Here is a 24,304-nt window from a genome sequence, read left to right on the forward strand (position 1 = left end):
GCATAAAAACCAGACCAAGTATTTTTGCACTTACTGCTCTTGCAGTGGATAAAAAGACAGATAAAGCCATTTTTAAATGCCCAGACAAGCTGCCAGAGGAAAGGAGGAGGAAGACTTAATGCAGACAAAGGGGTCAAATAAGTCTCCCCTGAGAAGATAATGTTTGAGTTAAAAGACAATGCAGCTGGGGGGTGGGGGGAGGATCCTGAATGACAAATGCCTCCAGAAAGCCAAAATATGACCAGGCAAGGAGCACAGAGCAAGTGCAAAGGGCTTAGTGTTATGATGGGGGAACACACCTTCAAGGAATCAAAAGGAGGCTCAAGCATATTAGGAAGGACAGAGAATATAGGCAAGGTAGATCACACTGGGCCTTTCAGGCCCTGATAAGAAGCTTACATTATTCTAAGTAAAAGGAGACATCATCAGAATGGGTTTTATCAAGGAACTATGTGATTTACATTTTAAAAAGATCCCCTCCGGGGCTGTGTGGCCACAGGGTGGAAGAGATTCAAAGCAGGCCAGGATGGAAAGAAGTGTGGGAGTGTGAACTAAGAATAGCAAGTTGCCTAACAGTATATGTACTCTGATTTTATGCTTTAAAATATATATATAGGGGCGCCTGGGTGGCTCAGTCGGTTAAGCGGCTGGCTTCGGCTCAGGTCATGATCCCAGGGTCCTGGGATCAAGCCCCGCATCGGGCTCCCTGCTCAGCAGAGAGCCTGCTTCCCCCTTTCCCTCTGCCTGCCGCTCTGCCTACTTGTGCTATCTCTGTCAAATAAATAAATTTAAAAAATAAAATAAAATAAATAAAATAGATATATAACATGTAATTCTATATTAACTTTTTCCAGTAAAAATGTATTAATGTACTACTAATACAGTAAAAATTTAATAAAGTGAACTGAGGAATGTGCTTGTTAAAGATGATCCTGATTGAATAATCACTTGCAATTGAAAACTCTTAAAGAATATTTGTAAACACTACAGACATATTTTACAGTTAAGCAGGCAATTAAGAAAGAAAAGCAAAATAACCTTTCCTCCTTTCAGCGACTGTGAAGCTGGGGAGATTCCGGCCCAGATGTCACTGTCCTCCTAACCCTTCGACCTTTCCCCAAAGCATCTCAATAAAATGGTTTGATCCCCTCAAAACAACAACAAAACCCTGCCTCAAATGTTTTTGTTAAACTATAGTTCAAAGGGACAGCACTGTAATCAGATACTGCAGAGAATACAGGTGAGATAGATCCTAAAACTTAAAACAGTACTTAGCCTTTATAGATTCTAAAATATTTATGAATGAAATGATGGCATGTATGATAGGTTTCAAAATAATCCATGGGTATAGATCAAATAAGATCAGTCATGAGTTGGTAATTGTTAAAGCTAGGAGATGGGTACCTGGGGGTTCATATACCATTCCCTCCTTTTGTAAATGTGTGAAATTTTTCATAATAAAATTTTATATTAAATCTCTTTAAGGGACTAGGGGTGGGGATATTAAAACAGTTAAACGGGCGCCTGGGTGGCTCAGTCTTAGTTAAGCGTCTGCCTTCAGCTCAGGTCATGATCCCAGGGTCCTGGGATCGAGCCCCAACGTCAGGCTCCCTGCTCGGCGGGAAGCCTGCTTCTCCCTGCTCGGCGGGAAGCCTGCTTCTCCCTCTCCCACTCCCCCTGCTTGTGTTCCCTCTCTCGCTGTCTCTCTCTCTGTCAAATAAATAAATAAAATCTTAAAAAAAAAAAAAAGTTAAAGATAGCTCATTTTCATTTTTTAAATATAATTTCTAATATGAACTATCCATCCATAAACATTTATAGTTCCTAGTGTAAAAACAAAAATCTGTGCATCACTCACGTTGAGAGAAACATGTATATGGAAACCAAGGTAAATTACAGTAGCGAATGATTAAGAATCAAGTAAGAATGATGAAAGCACTGTATATGAACTCTGGAACAATTCAGCCTATTACAGGGGGTACAAGTAATTATAGGGGCATGTTGATGGGATTCTGTGTATTCTCAAAATGCAGGGGGTAGGAAGGGGATAGTCTTCAAAATAGCATGAAGCTTTCAAACATTTCCCTATTACATTTTCTCAAAGGAAAGATCAGATCAATGCACTGAATAGAGGATTCCATTACTTGAGGAAGGAAGAAATTTGGGTATGAGCTAAACTATTAGTCAAAATGCTTTCCTTACCCTACCATGAAAATGTTTAACAGGAAAGATGTAACACAGAAAGAATTAAGAACCTATTATGTGCTACTTTCAGTATCATAATTTCACTTAATTTTCACAATGATCATAGAAAGTGAACATCTTTCATCCTCTTATAACTCAGGAAACTAGGCTCCAACTCATCCTACTGGAAGACTCACAGTAACTGTCAAAACAAGATTCAATTCCAAAGCCCAGCTTTCTTTTCAACACAGCCCATGATCCTTTCCCCTATAATCCAGGCTAGGTGCTCCACAGTTACTAAGCCCTGTATGCTTCACTCATGCAATCCATCATTTAATACAACATTTTAGCAGAATGGTTTGCAACCTCCAAGGTTGATCTGAACCTAAGCCCAGTGGGAGGCAAGAATGCATTTGCAATGTTCTTTGAACTGTTATATCAAGCTATTTCAAGATAGACATTCCTCACTGAGAGTCACTGTGGTTTCCTGCTTTCACAGTGCTTGGAAGGAACCAGAGCTCAACCCACTGGCTCTCCACCACCACCTCAAAGTGCCCTCAGAGGACCCTTCTTGGCCACCCATCACAATTATGCATTCCTCTTGCAGATGCACCAAAACTATAATCAGGAATCAGAGACACCATCAACTGCCAGATCAACCTGGAGCTCTATGCCTCCTACGTCTACCTGTCCATGCCTTACTGCTTTGACCCCAATGGTGTGGCTTTGAAGAACTTTGCCAAATATTTTCTTCACCAACCTCAAGAGAGGGAAATGCTTGAGAAAGTGAGGAAGCTGCAGACCAACAAGGTGGCCAAATCCCAAATTCTTCAGGATATCAAGAAAACAAACCATGGTTAACTGGGAGAGCGGTCTAAATGCAATGGAGTGTGCAAATGTTACACTTGGAAAAAAGCATATATCTGTCACTACTGGAACTGCACCAACTGGTCACTGACAAAAATGACCCCTATTAATGTGACTTCATTGACATTCATTACTTGAATGAACAGGTGAAATCCATCAAAGAATGGGGACCCTGGAATCTGGTATGGCAGAGTATCTCTTTGCTAAGTGTATCCTGGGAGACAGGACAATAAGAGCTAAGCCTTAGGCTGGCTTCTCAAGGGCTGACTTCCTTGGTCACCAAGGCCAGGCATGCACGCTGGGGTGACCTTTACCTTTTCTCTAAATTGTACCAAAACATCCACTTAAAGTTATTTCATTTGTACTATTCCTTCAAATAAAATTTGGTATGCCCTCCAAAAATGTTATGTCATTCTGTCACCCCAAAAGTGAAATCACTCTTCAAACTAAATTTCTCTCACCTTCTAGGATTAGAAAAGGTATCCAGGGGGTGCCTGGGTGGCTCAGTCGTTAAGCGTCTGCCTTCGGCTCAGGTCATGATCCCAGGATCCTGGGATCGAGCCCCGCCATCAGGCTCCCTGCTCTGTGGGAAGCCTGCTTCTCCCTCTCCCACTCCCCCTGCTTGTGTTCCCTCTCTCGCTGTCTCTCTCTGTCAAATAAATAAATAAAATCTTTAAAAAAAAAAAAAGGTATCCAGATTTCTGTCCCTTCTGAATAAAACTCGGATCTTTATTATGTTATAATTTTATCCAATATAATTTCCATTTATATTGTGTAAGTAAATACAACCTCCTCTAAGAAAATCTTCCATGGCCTACCCCAATCATCCAGAAAGAATTATTATTCCTTCAGTGCATATTGGTCACATTTCCATAACAGATTCTGCCACAGTGTTAAGTGTTGTTGTGTAGGCTCCTTTCTCCCTGCAAGAGATGGTGTACCTCCTAACTGGGATCTCCCCCCCACCTTCCTCCAAATCCAGCCCCCATGCTGCTGCCAGAGCAATCCTTCCAAAATGCACTCCTAATAAAAATTATGCAGTATTTTCACATCACTGGCTAGATTCAGTCTAAACCTCTTCAGATCTAAAGGCAAACAAGACCCTTCATGATCAGATCCCATGATGTGGGTCCAGCCTCATCATCCCTCACTCCTCCACCTCTTACTTTACACCCCTAGACCCTTAGACCATAATGAACTGGTTGTACTTCCTTGAACAGACTATATTCTCATGCCACATCACTTTGCATTTGCTGTTCCATGAAAAGACCTTTCCCACTTTCCCCCTGGGAAATTGCTCCTCCTCCAACAGGATTCTGCCCTCAAATGCTGGCTCCTCTGTGAGACCCCCTCTAACTACTGCAGTGAGAGGGTGGGGAAAGCCCCTTCTATGTTCCTATGACATCACCACACTCACAAGTACATGACTTCACTTTGCAATACCATCTCAATATACTGACCTTCACAGTTTGCCAGCCTCTCATAACCCCCGATACCCCAATCCAGATAAAAAGTGAGTTTGAGAGAAGAAACCATCTTTTCTTCTTTATATCACCCAGTGCAATACCCTGCACAAATGTACACTCAATATTCACTGAGTGAATGTACCTATCTTCCTTCTGACTTAAAAGTATCACAAGTCATCCGATTAATAGAATTGATGTCTGGTTTGGTTCCTCCAGCCTGGGCTCAACCACCTGAAGGTTTCCCAGGCAGCTGCAGATTTGAAACAATTCTGTCTGCAGATTATTCAACACAACCCCCTGCTGACTGGAGTAACTTCAAGTAGGAATCCCTTCAGACCCCAGAAAGTCTGTTCTTTTTTGTAGTAAAATGAATCTTTGGATGGTTTTCTAAACCACTTTTCATGAACTGGTGAATATTCAAAGGAGAACTAAATTTGAAGCCTGTACAAAAGCTTATCCCTAAACAGGTACCACACGAAACTTCTACCTTTATCAGTCCTTAAATCTACCTCTTTAAATTTTCATAAATTTCTATTTCACAAGGGTAATTATTTTATATACACTGACAGTGGCATACAATAAAATACTTAGTGTAAAAGTTTAAAAGAATAGAATCCAAGGTACATAACAACAATTATCAAATCAAACTGATACTACCAAAGATTCATAAAGACATTAATATGTAAAAAGAAAAAATTATTTTTAAGTTGTGGCTGTTTCTGTAGTATCTTAACCCTGTTTTGAGCCATGGGTACTTTTTTATTCCTTTGCCACATACTGGGAAACAGGGACAAGAGCGATCTCCTACTTTCTAAGAGATAAAGCAACCAAACATCATGCCTAATCAGCATTAAACAATAAGTTTCTCCTTAGATGAGCATAACCATAGGTCAGCAAAATATACAGAAGTGTAAGGAAAAAGGTAGAGTAGCTAAGTCTTTTTATGAAGTTAGCATTAGAATCATCACATTTTGGCAAGCAAGAAATAAAGAATTTTAAGAAATGTAAAGTTGAGGGACACCTGGGTGGCTCAGTCGGTTAAGTGTCTGCCTTCGGCATGGGTCATGATCCCAGGATCCTGGGATTGAGTCCGCACTGGGCTCCCTGCTCAGTGGGGAGCCTCCTTCTCCCTCTGCCTCTGCTGCTCCCCCTGTTTGTGCTCTCTCTCTCTCTCTGGCATATAAATAAATAAAATCTTAAAAAAAAAAAGAAATGTAAAGATGAGGGGTTAAGAATATGACGTGGTGAGAGTCACAATCAAGAGTTGAAGAACAAGAATGAAAAAGGCAAGAACTAGTGGCCAAATTACTAAGGTTCAAGCTAAGGCCAAGTGACACAGCAGGTAGCAAGCCCAGTGTGGTTATTCAGATTGGAGCACTCAGAATGTGAAGGACAAGAGGGGCTCCTGGCTGGCTCAGTCAGTAGAATGTGTGACTCTTGATCTGGAGTTGTGGGTTCAAGCCCCATGTTGGGTGCAGAGATTACTAAAAGTAAAATCTTAAAAAAAAAAGAACGTGATGGATGAGGAAAACGCAAAGGTCATCCTACAAAGGCACATGAGGCAAAAAAGACAAAATACTGTTTGAAAGAGATCTAATCTGAATCCAAGATTCAAGCAAGATGGGGTAGAGTCTGAAAGAAGTCTCATGGCAAAAACACAGAAAAAGTGGAAATTGGCCACAGAAAGACAGAGCAAGAAGTGCAACTAAGCGTAACTAAGGACCGATGACATAACAGTTTCAATAAAAATACACTGAGCTGGAAACCCTAAGCATCTCTTTCCAGTCACTATGACCCAAAAAGTGGTTGAGCCAAATTGAAAGGAAGAAAAGACTGAGTAGTTGTGTGGTACATCTGAACTAAATGCACTAAAAGCTTCCTAGGTGAACTAGGAAAATAAAATCTGTTATAACCAGGTTTGCTCAATTTCAATGGACATTATTTGTCTTTGCTTCAATTAACTGTGAACACAAACAATTTGACAGTACCCCCTGAGTTTCAACTTAGAAAATAAGTTTAGAAGAGTCCATGCAAAAAAAAAAACAGCTTAAATAGTCAACTTCACTCACCCATTTAAAAAATATTTATTGCACATCTACCTCATGTCAATGTGTTTCAGGTAGAGACAAGAGCCCTTTCCACAAAGCTCATATTCTAGAGAGAACAGGCAGGAAAGAAAAGTAAATGAGATAATTCAGACAATGTGAAGTTTTATGAAGTAAATTCAAAAAGGTAAACAGAAACTATTAACTGAAGAAGAGAGTCCTTTTTACATAGTGTGTCAGGATAGGCCTCTCTGAAATATGAATGTTCATTTGAAGACCTCATGTGAAGCTTTCCAGACGGTGGGGACAGCAAGAATCAGTCAGAAATTAGGTTGGCATTTGGAAGTAAAAGAAGTTGGTGTGGGGGCGCCTGGACGGCTCAGCCGGTTAAGCATCCGACTCTTGATTTTGGCTCTTGTCATGATCTTGGGGTCGTGAGACTGAGCCCTGCAAAAGGTTCCATGCTGGGCATGGAGCCTGCTTGAAATTCTCTCTCTCCCTCTCTCTCTGCCCCTCCCCAACCCACCCACACCACCCCTGCTCTCTCCCTCTAATAATATTATTATATATAATAATAATAATAAATTAAAGAAGTTGGTGTGGTGGGAGCCTAATGATGAGGGGAAGATTAAGATAAGAGGTGTAAGTAAGTAGGAGTCAGACAGTAAGGCTTTGCAGTTATCAGCGCAGTAATGTGTTGAAGAGAGAACAGAAGATGAGGAAATAGAGACTATCAGCAACTCTTCAAAGTCCTACTGTCTAAAGAAGTGAAGACACAGTTCAGTAGCTGAAGGGCACATGACATCCAAGAACAGTTTAGGATGGAAACACTACAACACATTGGAGTGCTGATGTCAAAGATGCCACAGAGAGAAACAAAGTGATGACACAGGAGAGACACGATAACTACAGGAGCAGTACTTTCAGAAGATGAGAGGAAATGGAATCCGGGGCCTAAGTATAGGAATTGGATTTTGCCAGGAATAGAGATACTTTAGCCATTTTATTTATTTATTTTTTTTAAGATTTTATTTATTTATTCATGACAGACAGAGAGAGAGAGAGAGAGGCAGAGGGAGAAGCAGGCTCCCGAGGAGCAGGGAGCCCGATGCGGGACTCGATCCCAGGACCCTGAGATCATGACCTGAGCCGAAGGCAGACGCTTAACCATCTGAGCCACCCAGGTGCCCACTTTAGCCATTTTAATATAAGAAAAGTAGCAGACTGGGTATAAATATAGGTAGGCTAGTGACTTTAGTGGAAGAAAGAAAAGGAAACTGCCCTGTGGTGGCTTTCATTTTCTCAAATAAAGACAAGGTCTAAAAGAATGAGGTACAGAGGGAGGAAAGGGGGGTTACATTGGAGATTTAAGGAAAAGAAAAGGTCTGAAATGCTGCTTTTCAGGAATGGACATACTAGGGAATTGTAGGAATGCTGGCAATATGGAGTGTGCATTTGAAATTGAGATTATATGCTTACAGTGAGACCAGTCAGCAAGGTTATTTCCATTTTTCTCCAGCCATGTTCAACTCTGAGGTACAACAAACAAGCTGGTCAATTTGGGTTTCAGAGGTGTCAAATTTTGCCACATGAGTAAAACAAAAGAATACAGGGGCAAGGAAACTAAAAGATTTTTGCAATGATGTGACTATAAGGTGGACCAATAAATCTAAACTGAGAAAAGAGGGAAGAGGACATGCATACTTCACAAAGCATGTCTTATACCCTCAAGTGGTCTATAAACTCAATGGCAAAACCATGAGTTCTATACTATATCTCACCAGAAAGCACTATAGAGTAAGCCTCCGCTGATTCCCATATTCCAGAACTCCAAATGACACAAACTTATCAGATGTACAAAACAAGAAATAAACAAGTTTTTTTAAAAACCAGCTTTCTAAAGATCTTGAAAGAAAAATAAATCTACAGTTGAAATGTCTTAGTTCTAAAGAGCAGGTGACTGGGTTCCCATGATATTTCCATATAAACAAAGATAAACTGCTGGACATTAATCAAAAGAAAACCATGACAAAAGAAATTAAACTTAAACACAATTAATTCACTTCATATGAGAAAATAAAGCCTAATAATTACTGCAGGGAATCCCATCTCAGAACAACCACCCCTGTCCCACAGAAAAAATTTTACTACATTTCAGGCCCTTGCTCAGCAAATGCTAGCTAGTCAAGTGAACTGGAACTTTTACACTATTATCTATAACCTATCACATTAAAAGAACTCTAGAAGCTATCTGACCATCTACTAAAATACTCAGTGTGTGTAAATTACTGAAAGTCATTCATTTTCTCTACTTTATGTTTCTTTACAAATTTAAATAATGCCAGAAAATCCTAGAGAAACAAAGCATACTTTAAGTAGGTTAAATGAATATAAAAATTTCAGTATCATTTATACCTACAGATTTCCAACTATTCTTTACCTACAGCCAAATAAATGGTTTAGTTGGGTCAGTTCAGTGAAATAAAGAAAAACTGGGTCCAGGAAGCATGTTAAGGAACAAAAAAAGATAAAAGGCTGTGTTCCTACTCAAGGCACCACAGAGAACAAACCATTAGCAAAGAATTAAAATAGCTATGTTATCTGTAACATGAGAATACTAGATACTACTAAAGTTTTCTTTCTGCTCCAAAAATTCTATTCCTAACCTAGTGCTTTGGACTTCTTTCAAAGGCCTTTTTGAAAAAGAGTGCTAAAAGATGTAATCTTTCAATTCATAAGACTATTACATAGTCTCTTTCTTTGGATCACAATTAACAGAAAAGCCTGGAAGGGGGGGGGTACAAAGACGAATATTTTTAAATCAGAAAAAAACTAGGCCAACTAAGCTAATTACTGGTGACCCTCTCTGTCGCATGCAACTCTGTGTTTCACACTCACTATTCTCACACCCTTCTCCTTCACTTCCTCTCCCTCTGAACCTCAGACCTATATCCCCCTGGAGGACTCTGAGGTTCCTGAAACCAAACATAACTTATTCTGGAAAACAGGAGTTAACAGTTTGTCAATTCAGGTCAAAGGTTCTTTCTTACCTTTATATCCTCATCACCAAATTTAGTGTCTAGTACATGCAGACACCTAACTTTACTCCTCTATATGAATTATTAGACCAGTGATTCTCACCAGTGATTACTTTTTAGAAATGTGAAATTTCAGGTCCCGCCCAGACCTACTGAATCAGAAATGCTGAGAGGGGGACCCAGCACTCTGCTTTTAAAAGCCCTTCAGTTAAGATTCCCTTCAGTTAAGATTCTGATACACACTCAAGTTTGAGAACCGATGTATTAACATGACAAGAAATCATCTCATTACCCCCAGTGGCAAACAAACCAAAAAAAAAAAAAAAAAAAATGCTGATTTCTCTCAGCTGCCACCACTTACAAATGCTGGGGCCCACATGATACACAAGATGAACTTCAGAGTCAAATAACTGAGTTTAATTTATGGTTCTTGGATTTAACAGCTCTGTGACATTATAGCTAAAGTTCCCTCATCTGTAAAGTAGAAATAGTATCACATACCTCCAAGAATGAGAGATCACTTATAGAAGGACGCCTGGATGGGGCGCCTGGGTGGCTCAATTGTTAAGCATCTGCCTTCAGCTCAGGTCATGATCCCCGGGTCCTGGGATCGAGCCCCACATCGAGCCCCACATCGAGCCCCACATCGGGCTCCCTGCTCCGCGGGAAGCCTGCTTCTCCCTCTCCCACTCCCCCTGCTTGTGTTCCCTCTCTCACTGTATCTCTCTCTGTCAAATAAATAAAATCTTTAAAAAAAAAAAGAAAGAAGGCTGGCACACAGAAGACCTTTAATGAATTTAAGATCTTTTCCCTTTTTTTCCTACTACCTGTACCAAGTCTCTGCTACTTCATACAGGCAATGCTCCTCAAGAACAGCACTCTGGCACTCCTCTGAGAATGCCTTCTACACAGAAAAACTCTCTAATGAAGTTTTTCTTATGGAAAATACTCTAGGAAGGAAATGAAGTACTGAGTCCTACAGAACAGCCATTCTAAAAAGGTAGTCCAAAAGCTAGTAGGAAAAGCAAATCATATAAAAGTGTGCGCTTTCATAACTTAAAAAGCATAAAACAGAACATAGGCAACTTTCTCTTAAGTGGTCAAAATAAATCACCAGTAGTAACTGGACAAAATGTGACATTTGGGGGGGGAGGCGGTGTTAACATTAGAAAATGCAAGAGAACTGGAATACATGACCCATATTAAAGTGGTCCGGGCATTCAAAGTTCAATTCCCTAGATTGTCTAGGGCAACCTAGACAATTTCTTTGTCCCAATGTTGTCACGATTCTATGTTCTGATATGGGGTCACCAGGAGAACAACGTTAACACTGCCATGAATGGGACCTAAAATGTGGAGAGTGTATTACTTTTTATTTTTTTTTTTTAAAGATTTTATTTATTTATTCATGAGAGACACACAGAGAGAGAGGCAGAGGGAGAAGCAGGCTCCCCAAGGAGCAGGGAGCCTGATGCGGAACTCGATCCCAGTACCCTGGGATCATGACCTGAGCCGAAGGCAGATGCCTAACCATCTGAGCCACCCAGGCGCCCTACTTTTTTTTTAAGTTGAGAATTTTGAGGGGATTTTACCATAAACAATTCCCAACTGTGGTTCCTCAGTCCCTCCAAATCTAACATTAAGTCTCATATTGAAATATGTGACTCCCTTGACTAGCCCTTTTCATAGGAATGAAAGCAGATCAGTGCATGTGACAGGACATTACACTCGAATATTTCTTGCAGTCACCAGGCTGGAAGCATTAGTTCAATTGGCACCTTCAGCTTTAATTCTTACTGCTCCCGCTGACATCTATGATGGGACAGCCCTTTGCTTTTGCTATTCTGTTAGAGTAGCCAACAATCCAATCTGTAGGACTCAAGCGCAATTTAAGCGTTCCGTACCTTTTAAGGGAACCTTTTTTCAGCGAACTCGGAAAAGGAAAGCCAGCGGTAAGTTGAAGGGCACCATGCCGGGAGTAGTAAAACCACAAACTTCGTGCCTTGCCCTCCGGGAGCTTGGAATTCCTGCACCCGCTCCTTAACGCACCAACCTAACAACTTCTATCCACGACACACAGTAATGCGAGGGTTACTCAACTTTGAACAGTCAACACTGTCCCCTCCACTAAGCGCAGTCGGACACACTCCCCCCCCCCCCGGAACTCCAAAGCGAAAGAGACCTCCCCTTTGGCCACCTTTACTGCCTCCTCCCAGCACCACCGACCAAGTGTCCCCAGAGGGTCCCAAGCGAGGCCGGGACCCGACGGCTGCTCCGGTCTCCGCGTCCCGGGACACTCAGGAGTCGCTGCCGGATGCCCCGCTCCCCCGCACCCCCTCGACCTCCTTCGGCCCCGCTCCTCACTCCGAACCCGTCCGTCCCCGCCGGGCGGCCCGCCGGTCCCACCACCTCTTCCCCAGACAAACCCGGAATCGGGTGCCGGCCCCCGCCCAGGGGCGGTCTCAGGCCCAGCCGGGCCGCGCGGACTCCCCGGCTCCCGCCCAGCCGCCCCGAGACTCGCGCCCGGATGCAGGCGAGGAAGCGCCAGGGAGCCTGGCCCGGGCGCCCACCTCCCCCGGCCAGGGCAGGACAGGACTCACCTTCGTACTGCAGGTCCACCAGGACCAGCAGGAAGGGGAACACCGAGCCCAGCCGGCTGGTCACAGAGCCGGGGACCACCATGTCCGAGGGCGCGGGCGGCGAGGATGAGAGAGGGTGCGGGGCCCACCAGCCCCGCCGGCGCTCAGGCTGCAGCTGCGCCCGCCCGCCGTCGGCTCTCGCTCAGGCCTAAGCGGCAGCTGGCGCCCACCGGAGGAAGGCAGCGGTGGGCGGAGCCCGGGCGACGCTACGCCCCGAGCGCAGCTGCCGCCCAATCGCCTTCTTCCCGGCTGCTCTCCTACTGGGCTCGCCGGGGTCGTGGTTCGCGTTGATAGGCTGCGGGGGCCGCCGCCCCGCCCCATCTCTGATAGGACAACGTGGAGGCACGAGACGAGGCTGCGTCCGCTGGTCGTGGAGCTGTCAGGGAGCTCCAAACGGCCGTGGCGGGTCGGAGGGAGGCGGCCGCGGGGCGTCTGTGTGGCGGCCGCCGAGTCCGCATGCGCAACCCGCGGATGCCTTTTCGGGTCGCTCCCGGAGCTGGTAGGTTAGCGAGGAGGAGGTTTTCCGGTGTGCTGTTGAGAGAGGAAGGTGAAGCCGCCGCGTCCGCGAATAAAGAGCCAAGCGTCGTCCCAGGAAGCCCGAGCGCCTGGAGTGGAGGTCTCGGAATGGACCGGTGAACAGCACGCTTCACAGAGCCTGCTACCGCCAAGCCGAGCGTCTCGGAAGGAGCACAGCCTCCACTGAAGAGTGCGCGAGAAACGGTCAGAGGCCGGAGCTCTGTAGAGTAGGAGGAGCTGATGGAGGTTGAAGCAGGTCAGGGACAGCCGAGAAGGATCTTAGTGACCTGAGGCCCGGAAGAATGGCTTGGAAGCCTGGAACACCCCTCCCCACCACTGGCCAGCGTGCCCAGGAAAGAGAGCAATTCTGGAAGATTCTGCGAAGAAGAAACCAGGAGGCACAGCAGCTAAGAGAGCAAGGGGCTCTGGGGACTGTAGCGCACGTCAACGGGGGGCTGGGGGGGGGGGGCGGCAGGAGAGTCCTGTTAGAACGGATCTTGCATCTTGTGTTCATCAGAGGAAACTCAACAAGAGAGATAGAAACTTGAACAAGATAAGACTCAAGTTACTCAATTTAGCGTTAAGTTTGTTCAAGGCCATTTCCTCCGGCGTCCCCAGCACAATCCGAAGTGCACGCTCTACACCAGTGATGTTTTAGCTGGAGTAAAAGAGTAATGCTTTTCTGTGTTTATTGTCAAATGCAAACTTATTAGTTTACCAATAAGTATAAAAATATTCATGTAATATTTATGATAAATAGATGAATCTTTGGGCAGTTGGAATGAATAATTGATTTTTTGCAAACTGCTCTGTGTCCACCCCCCATGTTCATTGCACCATTACTTAAAATAGCCAAGACATGGAAACAACCTAAGTGTCCATTAAGAGATGAATGGATAAAGAAAATGTGGCATGCATGCACATACATGTGCACACACACACACACACAGAAGACTATTATTTAGCCCTAAAAAGTAGGAAATCTTGCCATTTGCAACAACGTGTACGGACCTTGTGTGCATTATGCTAAGTGAAATAAGTCAGAGAAAGATAAATACTGTATTATCTTACTTATATGTGGAATCTAAAAAAAAACTCATGGATATAGAGAAGGAATTGGTGGTTGCCAAAGTGGGGAAGGGAGAAATGGGTGAAGGTGATCAAAAAGTTCAAACAAACATCCAGTTGTAAGTCCTGTGGATATAATGTACAACATGGAGACTATAGTTAACAATACTATATTGTATATTTGAAAGTTGCTAAAGGAACCGATTTTTTTTTAAGATTTTATATATTTATTTGAGAGACAGAGTGAGAGCACAAGCAGGGGGAGGGGCAAAGGAAGCCAGAGAAGCAGGCTCCTGGCGGAGCAGGGAGCCGGATGGGGGGCTCATCAAACGACCCTGAGATCATGACCTGAGCCAAAGGCAGACATCCAACCAACTGAACCACCGAGGCACCCCTAAAGGAATGGATCTTAAAAGTCCTCATCATGAGAAAAAAAGTGTAACTATGTGGTGATAGGTGTTAACTAAACTTAAAATCGTTTTGCAATGTGTACATATACCAAATCATTGTACACCTACAACTAATACAATGTTATATGTCAGTTATATCTCAATAAAAAATTTAAAAACAGAGAAAGCTCTATTTCTTCTGATTTGATTATATGAAATCAATGATAATACAATATGTTTTTTTATGTTTTTTTTTTTTAAGATTTTATTTATTTGACAGCGAGAGAGGGAACACAAGCGAGACACAGCGAGAGAGGGAACACAAGCAGGGGGAGACACAGCGAGAGAGGGAACACAAGCAGGGGGGAGTGGGAGAAGGAGAAGCAGGCTTCCCGCTGAGCAGGGAGCCTGATGCAGGGCTCAATCCCAGGACCCTGGGATCATGACCTGAGCCAAAGGCAGACACTTAACAACTGAGCCACCCAGGCGCCCCAATACAATATGTATTATATGCAATGCAACTCTTCAAAACAAACTTTCTAAATTAAGTGAAATTCTAATAGTCAATGTCTTTAAAAACGTTTCTTGTGAAATTCTTATAACACAAATCATAGAGCTTTATTATTTTCCAGATCTCATATCTAAGTTATATCCTTACATCTAAATCCGAGCATAGAAAAATGGTATTAAATGTAAATGTTATAAACAAAATAATTAAATGACAGATAATGTCAAAATGGATAATAAAAGAAATAACATCAATCAATTATAAGCTGTCTACCTGGTATGATGAACCTCACTTTATGGTCAATTGATTTCAACAAGGATGCCAAGATAATTCAATGGGGCAAAGGTAGTCGCTTCAACAAATGATGCTGGGACAACTCTATATCCATGTGCAAAAGAATGAAGTTGGACCCTTTCCTTAGACCACACACAAAAACTAACTCAAGTTGGATCATAGACCTAAATGTAAAATCTAAAACTATATAACTCATATAAGAGTAGTAAATCTTCATATTCTTGGGGTAAATAAAGGCTTCTTAGATACAACATCAAAAGTACACACACAGAGGAAAAATTAAAGTGGATTTCATAAAAATTTAAAAATTTTGTGCCCCGAAGGACACCATCAAGAAAATGGAAAGACAATACACAGAATGGGAGAAAAAAATGCAAATCATATATTTGATAAGGGACTTGTATCCAAATGGTGTGTGTGTGTGTGTGTGTATGACTCAAGAATAAAAAGACAACCCAATTAAAAAATGAGCAAAGAATCTGAATAGGCATTTTTCCAAAGAATATATATAAATGACCAATAAGTACATGGAAAGATACTCCATATCATTAGCCATTAGGGATATGCAATTCAAAACCACAATGAGATGCCACTTCATACCCACCTTGATGGCTATAATCAAGATGAGCAATAGCAAGAGTTGGTGAGGATATGGAGAAATGGGAACTCTCACATATTGCTATTGGGATGTAAAATGGCACAGCCACTTTAGAAAACAAACATCAAAGTGTTAAATATAGAATTACTATATGACCCAGAAATTCATCTCCAGTTAAGAGAATTGAAAACATGTTCACGCAAAATCTTGCTACACAGACGTTCCTAGCTATTATATGTTCATAATAGTCAAAGGAGAAACAACTCAGGTGTCTATCAACAAGAGAGTGCATAAACTGTGTTAGATCCATACAATAAAATATTATTTGACTATAAAAAAGGAATAAAGTGGGGCACCTAGGTGACTCAGTCAGTTAAGCGTCTGCCTTTGGCTCAGGTCATGATCCCCGGGGTCCAGGGATTGAGCCCCTTGTTGGGCTCCCTACTCAGCAGGGATCTGCTTCTCCCTCACCCTTTGCCCCTCCCCCCACTTGTGCTGGGGGTGGGGAGCTCTCTCTTGTTCTTTCTCAAATAAAATCTTTTTTAAGGGCGCCTGGGTGGCTCAGTCGTTAAGTGTCTGCCTTCGGCTCAGGTCATGATCCTGGGGTCCTGGGATTGAGCCCCACATTGGGCTTCGTGCTCCGCAGGAAGCCTGCTTCTCCCTCTCTTGCTTCCCCTGCTTGTGTTCCCTCTCTCGCTGTGTCCCTCTCCGTCAAATAAATAAATAAAATCTTTAAAAAAAAAAATCTTTTAAAAAATATTTATTTATTTGACAGAGAGAGATAGCAAGAGCAAGAACGCAAGCAGGGGGAGCGGGAGAGGGAGAAGCAGGCTTCCCGCCGAGCAGGGAGCCCAATGTGGGGCTTGATCCCAGGACCCCGGGATCATGACCTGAGCCAAAGGCAGACACCTAAGAACTGAACCACCGGGTGCCCCTCAAATAAAATCTCTTTTTTAAAAAAAGAAATAAAGTACTGATACATGCTAAAACATGAATGAACTTTGAAGAAGATTATGGTAAGTGAAAGAAACTGGTCACAAAATTGTATGCTTCCATTTATGTGAAATAACCAGGATAGGTAAATCTATACGGGCAAGAAGGTTAGTGGTATTCGGGGCTAGGAGTAAGGAAGAATAGGGAGTGACTACTAACGTGTATAGGGTTTCTTTTGAGAGTAATGAAAATATTCTTACATTAGGTAGTGGTAATGGTTGCACATATCTATGAATATACTTAAAAATATTTAATTGTACACTTTAAATGGGTAAATTATATCAATTATAACTCAATAGAGTTCTTTTAAAAAAAAAAAAAAAGTAATGGGGGCACCTGGGTGGCTCAGTTGGTTGAGCTTCTGCCTTCGGCTCAGGTCATGATCCTGGAGTCCCGGGATAGAGTCCCACATCGGGCTCCCTGCTTAGCAGGGAGTCTGCTTCGCCCTCTGACCCTCCCCCCTCTCATGTGCTCTCTCTCTCTCTCTCTCTCATTCTCTCTCTCAAATAATTAAATAAAATCTTTAAAAAAATAAAAAATAAAAAAAAGTAATGGGATGGAGGGGCCCATGGGTGGCTCAGTAGGTTAAGTGTCTGACTCTTGATTTCAGCTCAGGTCATGATCTCAGGGTTGTGAGATCAAGCACCGCATCAGACTCTATGCTGAGTGTGGAGCCCACATAGGATTCTCTTTCTCCCTCTCCCTCTGTCCCTCCTACCTCTGCTCACGTGTGTGCACTCTCTCTCTCCTAAAAAAGAAAAAAAGTAAAGAGATGGAAAAAATATTTATCATTCAGACACTAATCAAAAGAACCCTGGAGTGGATATCCAAAGTAGCTGGGGCGCCTGGGTGGCTCAGTCATTAGGCGTCTGCCTTCGGCTCAGGTCATGATCCCAGGGTCCTGGGATCGAGCCCCACATCGGGCTCCCTGCTCTGCAGGAAGCCTGCTTCTCCCTCTCCCACTCCCCCTGCTTGCGTTCCCTCTCTCGCTGTGTCTCTCTCTGTCAAATAAATAAATAAAATATTAAATAAATAAATAAATAAAGTAGTCAAACCTATAGAACCAAAGTAGAATTGGGATCTCCGGGGGTTTGGGGGAAGAAGAAATGGGGAGCTATTGTTTCAATTTTACATTATGATAAAGTTCTATTGCACAACAATGTGAATATACTTATACTACTGAACTGTATGCTTAAAAGTGGTTAATGTGGCTAATTTTGCTATGCATGTTTTACCACAATTTTTAAAAATGTACTAAATCTCTGTACAGCTGTGGAAAAACACATTAAAAAAAGAAAGAATGCTAGAATGATTAATATCAAACAAAATAGAATTCAAAGAAAAACAAAATTACCAGGGATAAAGAGGGACATTACATAATAATAAAAGGGTCGATTCAATGAGAAGATTATCTTTTTAAGTGCACATGGAATATTCACCAAGATAAACCATATCCTACATCATAAAACAAACCTTAACTAATTTAAAATAATTGCAATTATAAAAGTCACCAGAGGGGCCTCCTGGTGGGGGGGCGGGGGGCGTTGCCAGGAGGACGAGGGCCACAGCTGGGTACCACATTGAGATGGAGAAAAGAATCTCGAATCCACCTGGGAAAAGCCCCTGGATGTTTACTTGTGAAAGGCCCAGGACTAAGTTCTCCCCCACTTATGGGAATGAAAATCTCTGTCATGAACTGTGGGTTCTGTTGCTGTGTTCACAGATTTTGAAGGCCCTTATAACAGTTCAATTTATACCTGTTACATGTGGCCTTGATGAGTGCTTCCTGAGCTGAGTTGTGTAACATTGGATACAACTGCTCCAATTCTCAAATTTGGTTACTATTTATATTTAACAATTATCTTTGTCACCTTGCTTTTATATTTAGCTCCATTCTAAGCAATAAAATGTTACAGGTATATCATGCTCATTTTATTGCATACCTTAAATACCTATTTATACCTGTTAAAATAAAAGGTCTGATCTTTAGGCTAAAGTCCTCTTCTACATTGATACACACCTAACAAAAGAGCTTCAAAATACATGAAGCAAAATACTAGCAGATCTGAAAGGCAAAAGAAACAAATTCACAATTTTAGTTGGAGACATCAACATTCCTCTCTCAGTAATAACTAGAATGAGTAGACAGAAAATCAGCAGGGAAAATCAATAGAATTGTTCATCAACCAACTGAATATAATCAACATTTATAGAACACTCTACCAAATACACATTCTTTCTAAGTGCACATGGAACATTCACCAAGATAAACAATATCCTACATCATAAAACAAACCTTAACCAATTTAAAATAATTGCAATTATAAAAGAACTTAAATTATATAAAGTATGTTCTCTGACCATGTTACAATGAACCTAGAAATCAATAACAGAAAGGTAAGAGGAAAAATCTCCAAATACTTGAAAACAACACACTTCTAAGTAACCCATGGGCCAAAAGGGAAGTCTTGAGGGAAATTACAAAATATCAGAACTGAATAAAAATGAAAATACAACATACCAAAATTTCTGGGGCACAGTCAAAGCACACAGATTCCAACATACTTCCTGTGAAACTCCCTACAAGGCAAATCCTGTACAACCCTCTACAAGTAGTGAATACCGTAATAACGTAGCCAACGTCTTGTGGTTGCCCAGGCATGGAAAGAAAAATAGAGCTTGAATCCAAAAGTGACAGATGCCATTTACATTTCCATTGGCCATAATTAGTGACATGACTCCACATAACTTCAAAGGCACTAGGGAGTCTGTTGGGGCACCCCCGATAGTCAATAAGCCCTGATACATCTGTTTCAGTGAGCAAGGACAGTAACAGAGTTACCAGGTAGCAGGTTTTATACCCAAGATGGTAATGGTGAAGATGGAAAGAAATGGTAGGATTTGGAAAGTATCTTGGAGGCAGAGACAATAGGACTGCTCATGAATGGGGGTAGATGGGGAGGACAGAGAATGAGGCCTGATTTAGGAAAAGCAGCCAGCCGGTTTAGGAGCCTAGCAGAGGAAATAGCAAATACAGAGGCTCTGAAATGGAAACAATCTTAGTGTGTTTTAGGAATAGCATGTTGAAATGTCATAAGCTGGGGGCGGGGCAGCAGGATGACATGACGTCAGGAGGCAGACAGAAGTCAGATCTTACAGTGCCATCTAGGCCACTACAAGAGAGGCTTCCTCTTATTCCACTGAACAATGAAATCACCAGAGGGTTTTAACAAAGGGCTGACATGATTGGATTTAGGTTTACAAGCGATCACTCTCGCTGCTGTATAAGCAACAGATTATAGAGGGATAAGCAGCGTGCGCAGTTAGGCGGCTCTTGCCGCATTCCAGATGAAAGGTGATGGTAGCTTGAAGTATGGTGGTAACAGCAGAGATAGAGATGGAGAGAAGCCAACAAATTTGGCATGTATGGAGGGGGGTAATAGATGGGACAGATGGGAGTAGGACCAGGTGAGTAATCAGGTTACATTCATTCAGTTAATTTCTACTCAATTGCAATACAAAAGTGTAGCCTAAAATATTTTTGATAGGCTCTGGAAAGGCCAACTGGCAAGAGGACACAAAAGGTTCACTCGTTGAACCTCTATTTCAAATTCATAGCAGTGATGTGGAAACGAAAATGAGAAAACAAGCAAACAAAGGGACCTCGCTAGAGCGTAAGCCAAGATAAACATTTCCATGGACTAAAAGTAGGGGGGAAAAAACCCCCACAAAGTCACGTGTAAGGAGAAGCCATGGCAATATTAGCCTATGTTTTAGATCTAGGAAGGGACCAAAAGTAACCCAGAGACAGCCTCCTCATTCTCCCTGGCGCTGACTCCACCAGCAGCAGCTCTGTTATGACTACTTGTTTACATGGAATTGTAGAAACCCAGAAAAGGGGAATCTAGCCGCTCCTGACTGGCTCTGCAATATCAGCCTGCAACCGATGTTATACAACAGGAGAGAGTGAGCATAGAAAAAAAGAAAAGTGGAAAAACAAGCAAGCAGATAAACAAAAACTTCCCTTTCCACCCAAAATCGAACTGCAAAATAAAAGTTCAAAACATCAAGAACTGTAATGTTAAAGGGATGCCTGGGTGGCTCAGTCAGTTAAGCATCTGCCTTCAGCTCAGGTCATGATCTCAGGGTCCTGGGATCGAGCCCCGCATCGGGCTCCCTGCTTAGTGGGGAGTCTGCTTCTCGCTCTCCCTCTTCCCCTCCACCCCTCCTAGTGCACCCTCTCTCCAATAAATAAATAAAATCTTAAAGAAAAAAAAAGAACTGTAGTGCGAAGAAAGACAGGCAACAAATCAACAACTGAACCTGAACTCACTTAAGAGGAAATTAACTTTATAGACTAAGGATGCTTTATAGACATAAGTACAAGAACAGCCATACAATACATCCAATATAATACATCCATAAATACAAGAAAGGAAGTACAGAACAAAACAGGCATAAACAAAATGAGAAGGGGTGGATGCAAAAAATATTGTATTAATTTCCTACGGCCGCCATAATAAATTGCAACAAAGTGTATGGTTTTAAAGCAACAGAAATTTATTTCCTTATAGTTCTGGAACCCAGAAGTCCAAAATCAAGGAGTTAACAGGGCCATACTCTCTCTGAAGCCTCTAGAAGAAAATCCTTCCTTGCTTTTCCCTCCTTTCTGGTGGCCCCTAGCAATCCTTGCCATTCCTTAGCACGTAGTACATCACCCTAATCTCTGCTTCCATCTTTGTGTGGCATTCTTCTATATGTCCTCTCCTCTTCTTAACCAATTACATCTGCAAAGACCCTATTTCCAAATAAAGTCATATTCTGAGGCTCTGAGCAGACTTGAATTTTGGGGTGAGGGGAATTATTTCACCCATCACAACAATTAATAAATACTCTTAGAAATTTAAAAAAAAGATTAGCCCCTGAAATTTGAAAAAAAAAAAACCTATCTAATACACACACACACACACACACACAGAACTACTACTAGATGGAATAACCTCTAGAACACAAAGTGAGAGAGTTAATAATTAGAAGACATTTTAAAACATATCACCATCAGAAACTCTTAGACCAAGCACACACAAAAATCTTAGTAAGGATTGGAAACTCCTAGAAAATCTTAGTAAATGCAAGCAAAAATTTAATGAACTTTATCTAATACTTTATCTAACAAAGAGAGAGAGATTATACTCTACCTACCAAATAAGACATTTTTTTTCAAATATGGAATAGTTGTAAAAATCTACCAAATCCTAGTTCACAAAGAAAGTTTTACAAATTCCTAAGAATTGTTATCATATATTTCATGTTCTTTGACTTAGTGCAGTTAAATTGAAAGTCCACAATAAACAGATTTTTCCAAGTCATGTGCTTAGGAACAACAACAACAACAACAACAACAAAAATTGTCTCTAAATTAGTCATGGTAAAGACAAAATCATCACAAAAGTTCCAAATTACCCAAAACAAGATGATAATGAAAATGCTACATTATCATAATTTGTGGAATGCTGCTAAAGCAAGTGAAATGAATGAGGCATTCAGCTCAGAATGCTAGAAACACTATAAGACAGAAATAAAGAAACAAAAGGAAAGAAAGAATGAAAAAATGAGCAGAAATTACTGTATTGGGAGTGGCAAAGAAATATGAGAGATCTAGACCAAAAAGCTCAATATTAATAGAAGTTACAAAACAGACAAAAATAGAGCAAGCTTAAAAAAAAGAGAAAAGACATACTAGAATTTAAAAGGAGCACACATTGGGGTGCCTGGGTGGCTCAGTCAGTTGAGTGGCTGACTCTTGACTTTGGCTCAGGTTATGATCTCAGGGTCCTGAGATCAAGCCCACGGGAGGCTCCATGCTGGGCATGGAGTCTACTTGAGATTCTCTCTCTCCCACCCCTGCTCTAACTCTCTCTCTAAAAAAAATTTAATTTAAAAATAAAAGCACATAACTACAAATATGGTGGAGATGTTTTAATTTATAAAACACTTAATGTCTTTATGCCAATAAATTTGAAAGTAGAGATGAAAAGAAAAATAGAATGCCTGAGTAAGCTAATAGCTATTAAAGAAAGTAAATTAGTAATTATGTGTCTCTTCATAAAAAAGCCACTGGCCCCCGCAGATTTGTAATCCCTGCTTTATACAAAGTATTTCAAGAGTATTTTTTAAAAGAGGAAAATCTCTCTGACTCATTTTAAGAGGCTTGATGCTAAAATTGGAAAGAAAAAGAAATCATCAATTATGAGAACAGATATAGCAGTCTTAAATGGAATATTTCCAAATCAAATTCGTGCAGCTAAAAATGAAAGGTAACCACGAAGATAGGATCCAGGGACACAAGGATAGATCAACATCAGAACATCTTTCAATGAAATACATCAAGTTAACAGGCGGATGAAAAATCATTCTAATATAATCAATCCCTAAATAAAATACAGCCATCGTTCATGTTTAAAAGAAAAAATAATCTCAGCAAAATATGGAAGCAAACTGCTTTAACTTGGTAACTGATATTTATCAAAACTCCTACTTTGAAGATGGTAGTGTCCTCTCAGTATCTCCTTTCCCTCTTGGAAATCACCCAAAGCCACCACCATCACCGCAGTAAATTAAGAAACAGAAAAGCTAATTACACCTGTAACAAAATGTAGGAGAATGTTGAATCTCCAACTCTCATCTCAGTAAGTGGGAGTGATGCCAAACAGCAGAGGAATCAGAGAGAAGATGCCTGCTTTAGAATGCACATCTAAAAAAAAAAAAATGCGGCAAGAGACTTCTTCAAGGTCAGAGGCATTTCCTATAGCGCAGAACCCAAATATCTTGTTTGCAACAAGAAGAATGAGATGCATTCGTTGGTGACAGAAGCTACTTAGGACACACTTCGGTTCCAAGAAGCATAAGATATGGGCCTGAAACACGACTCACTTATTTGTTATCTCTCATTTCCCGGAAGCAATTTATCGCCATGGCAGAGGGAGAGAAGAGAAACTTCACACGATGAACAGCTTTACGGTTACACGTCTCCCTTTGCACGGGAGAAGTAAAACCTGGACTAATTGGATCATAAGAAACATGATGACCACGTATGGAACACACACTATACAAACTTCCTACAAAAACAATTTTAGGGGGCGCCTGGGTGGCTCAGTCATTAAGCGTCTGCCTTCGGCTCAGGTCATGATCCCAGGGTTCTGGGATCGAGCCCCACATCGGGCTCCCTGCTCCGCGGGAAGCCTGCTTCTCCCTCTCCCACTCCCCCTGCTTGTGTTCCCTCTCTCGCTATGTCTCTCTCTGTCAAATAAATAAATAAAATCTTAAAAAAAAAAAAATTTTAGGAAAACTTCACCTCATTCAAAGATGGGTAATCAAAAAGGACAGAATCAAGTGCCCAATAAGCACATGAGACAGTGTGCAACATCATTTATCATCAAAGAAATGCAGATTGAAACCTGAAGGAGGTACCACTACTGCACACTACACGGTACATCAGAATGAAACACAATCCACAACCCCGAGGGCTGCAAGCATTTGGAGCAGCTGTTAACTCTCCTACGTTGCTGGTGAGCATGAGATGGTACAACGACTTTGGAAAACTGTTTGCTAATGTGTTACAGTTAAGTCTCTGTGTGCTCAATGACCTAGCAACTCCCCTCCCAGGTATTGGTATTAGAGAAATGAAAACATACTCCCC

At 41.7% G+C, this 24,304-nt stretch overlaps 1 protein-coding gene across 1 annotated transcript in view; it reads right to left on the reverse strand.

Annotated features, from left to right (window-relative positions):
• DNAJC3 (DnaJ heat shock protein family (Hsp40) member C3) overlaps positions 1 to 12,463 on the reverse strand; it is a 70,902-nt gene extending 58,439 nt beyond the window's left edge. The window contains exon 1 of the mRNA XM_021695991.1: positions 12,201 to 12,463. Coding sequence (XP_021551666.1) covers positions 12,201 to 12,282 — 82 coding nt within the window. The 5' untranslated portion in view covers positions 12,283 to 12,463. The remainder of the gene's footprint in view (positions 1 to 12,200) is intronic.
• Positions 12,464 to 24,304: the final 11,841 nt, after the last annotated feature.

The sequence above is a fragment of the Neomonachus schauinslandi genome, chromosome 3, assembly GCF_002201575.2.
Source record: "Neomonachus schauinslandi chromosome 3, ASM220157v2, whole genome shotgun sequence".
Lineage (NCBI taxonomy): Eukaryota > Metazoa > Chordata > Mammalia > Carnivora > Phocidae > Neomonachus > Neomonachus schauinslandi.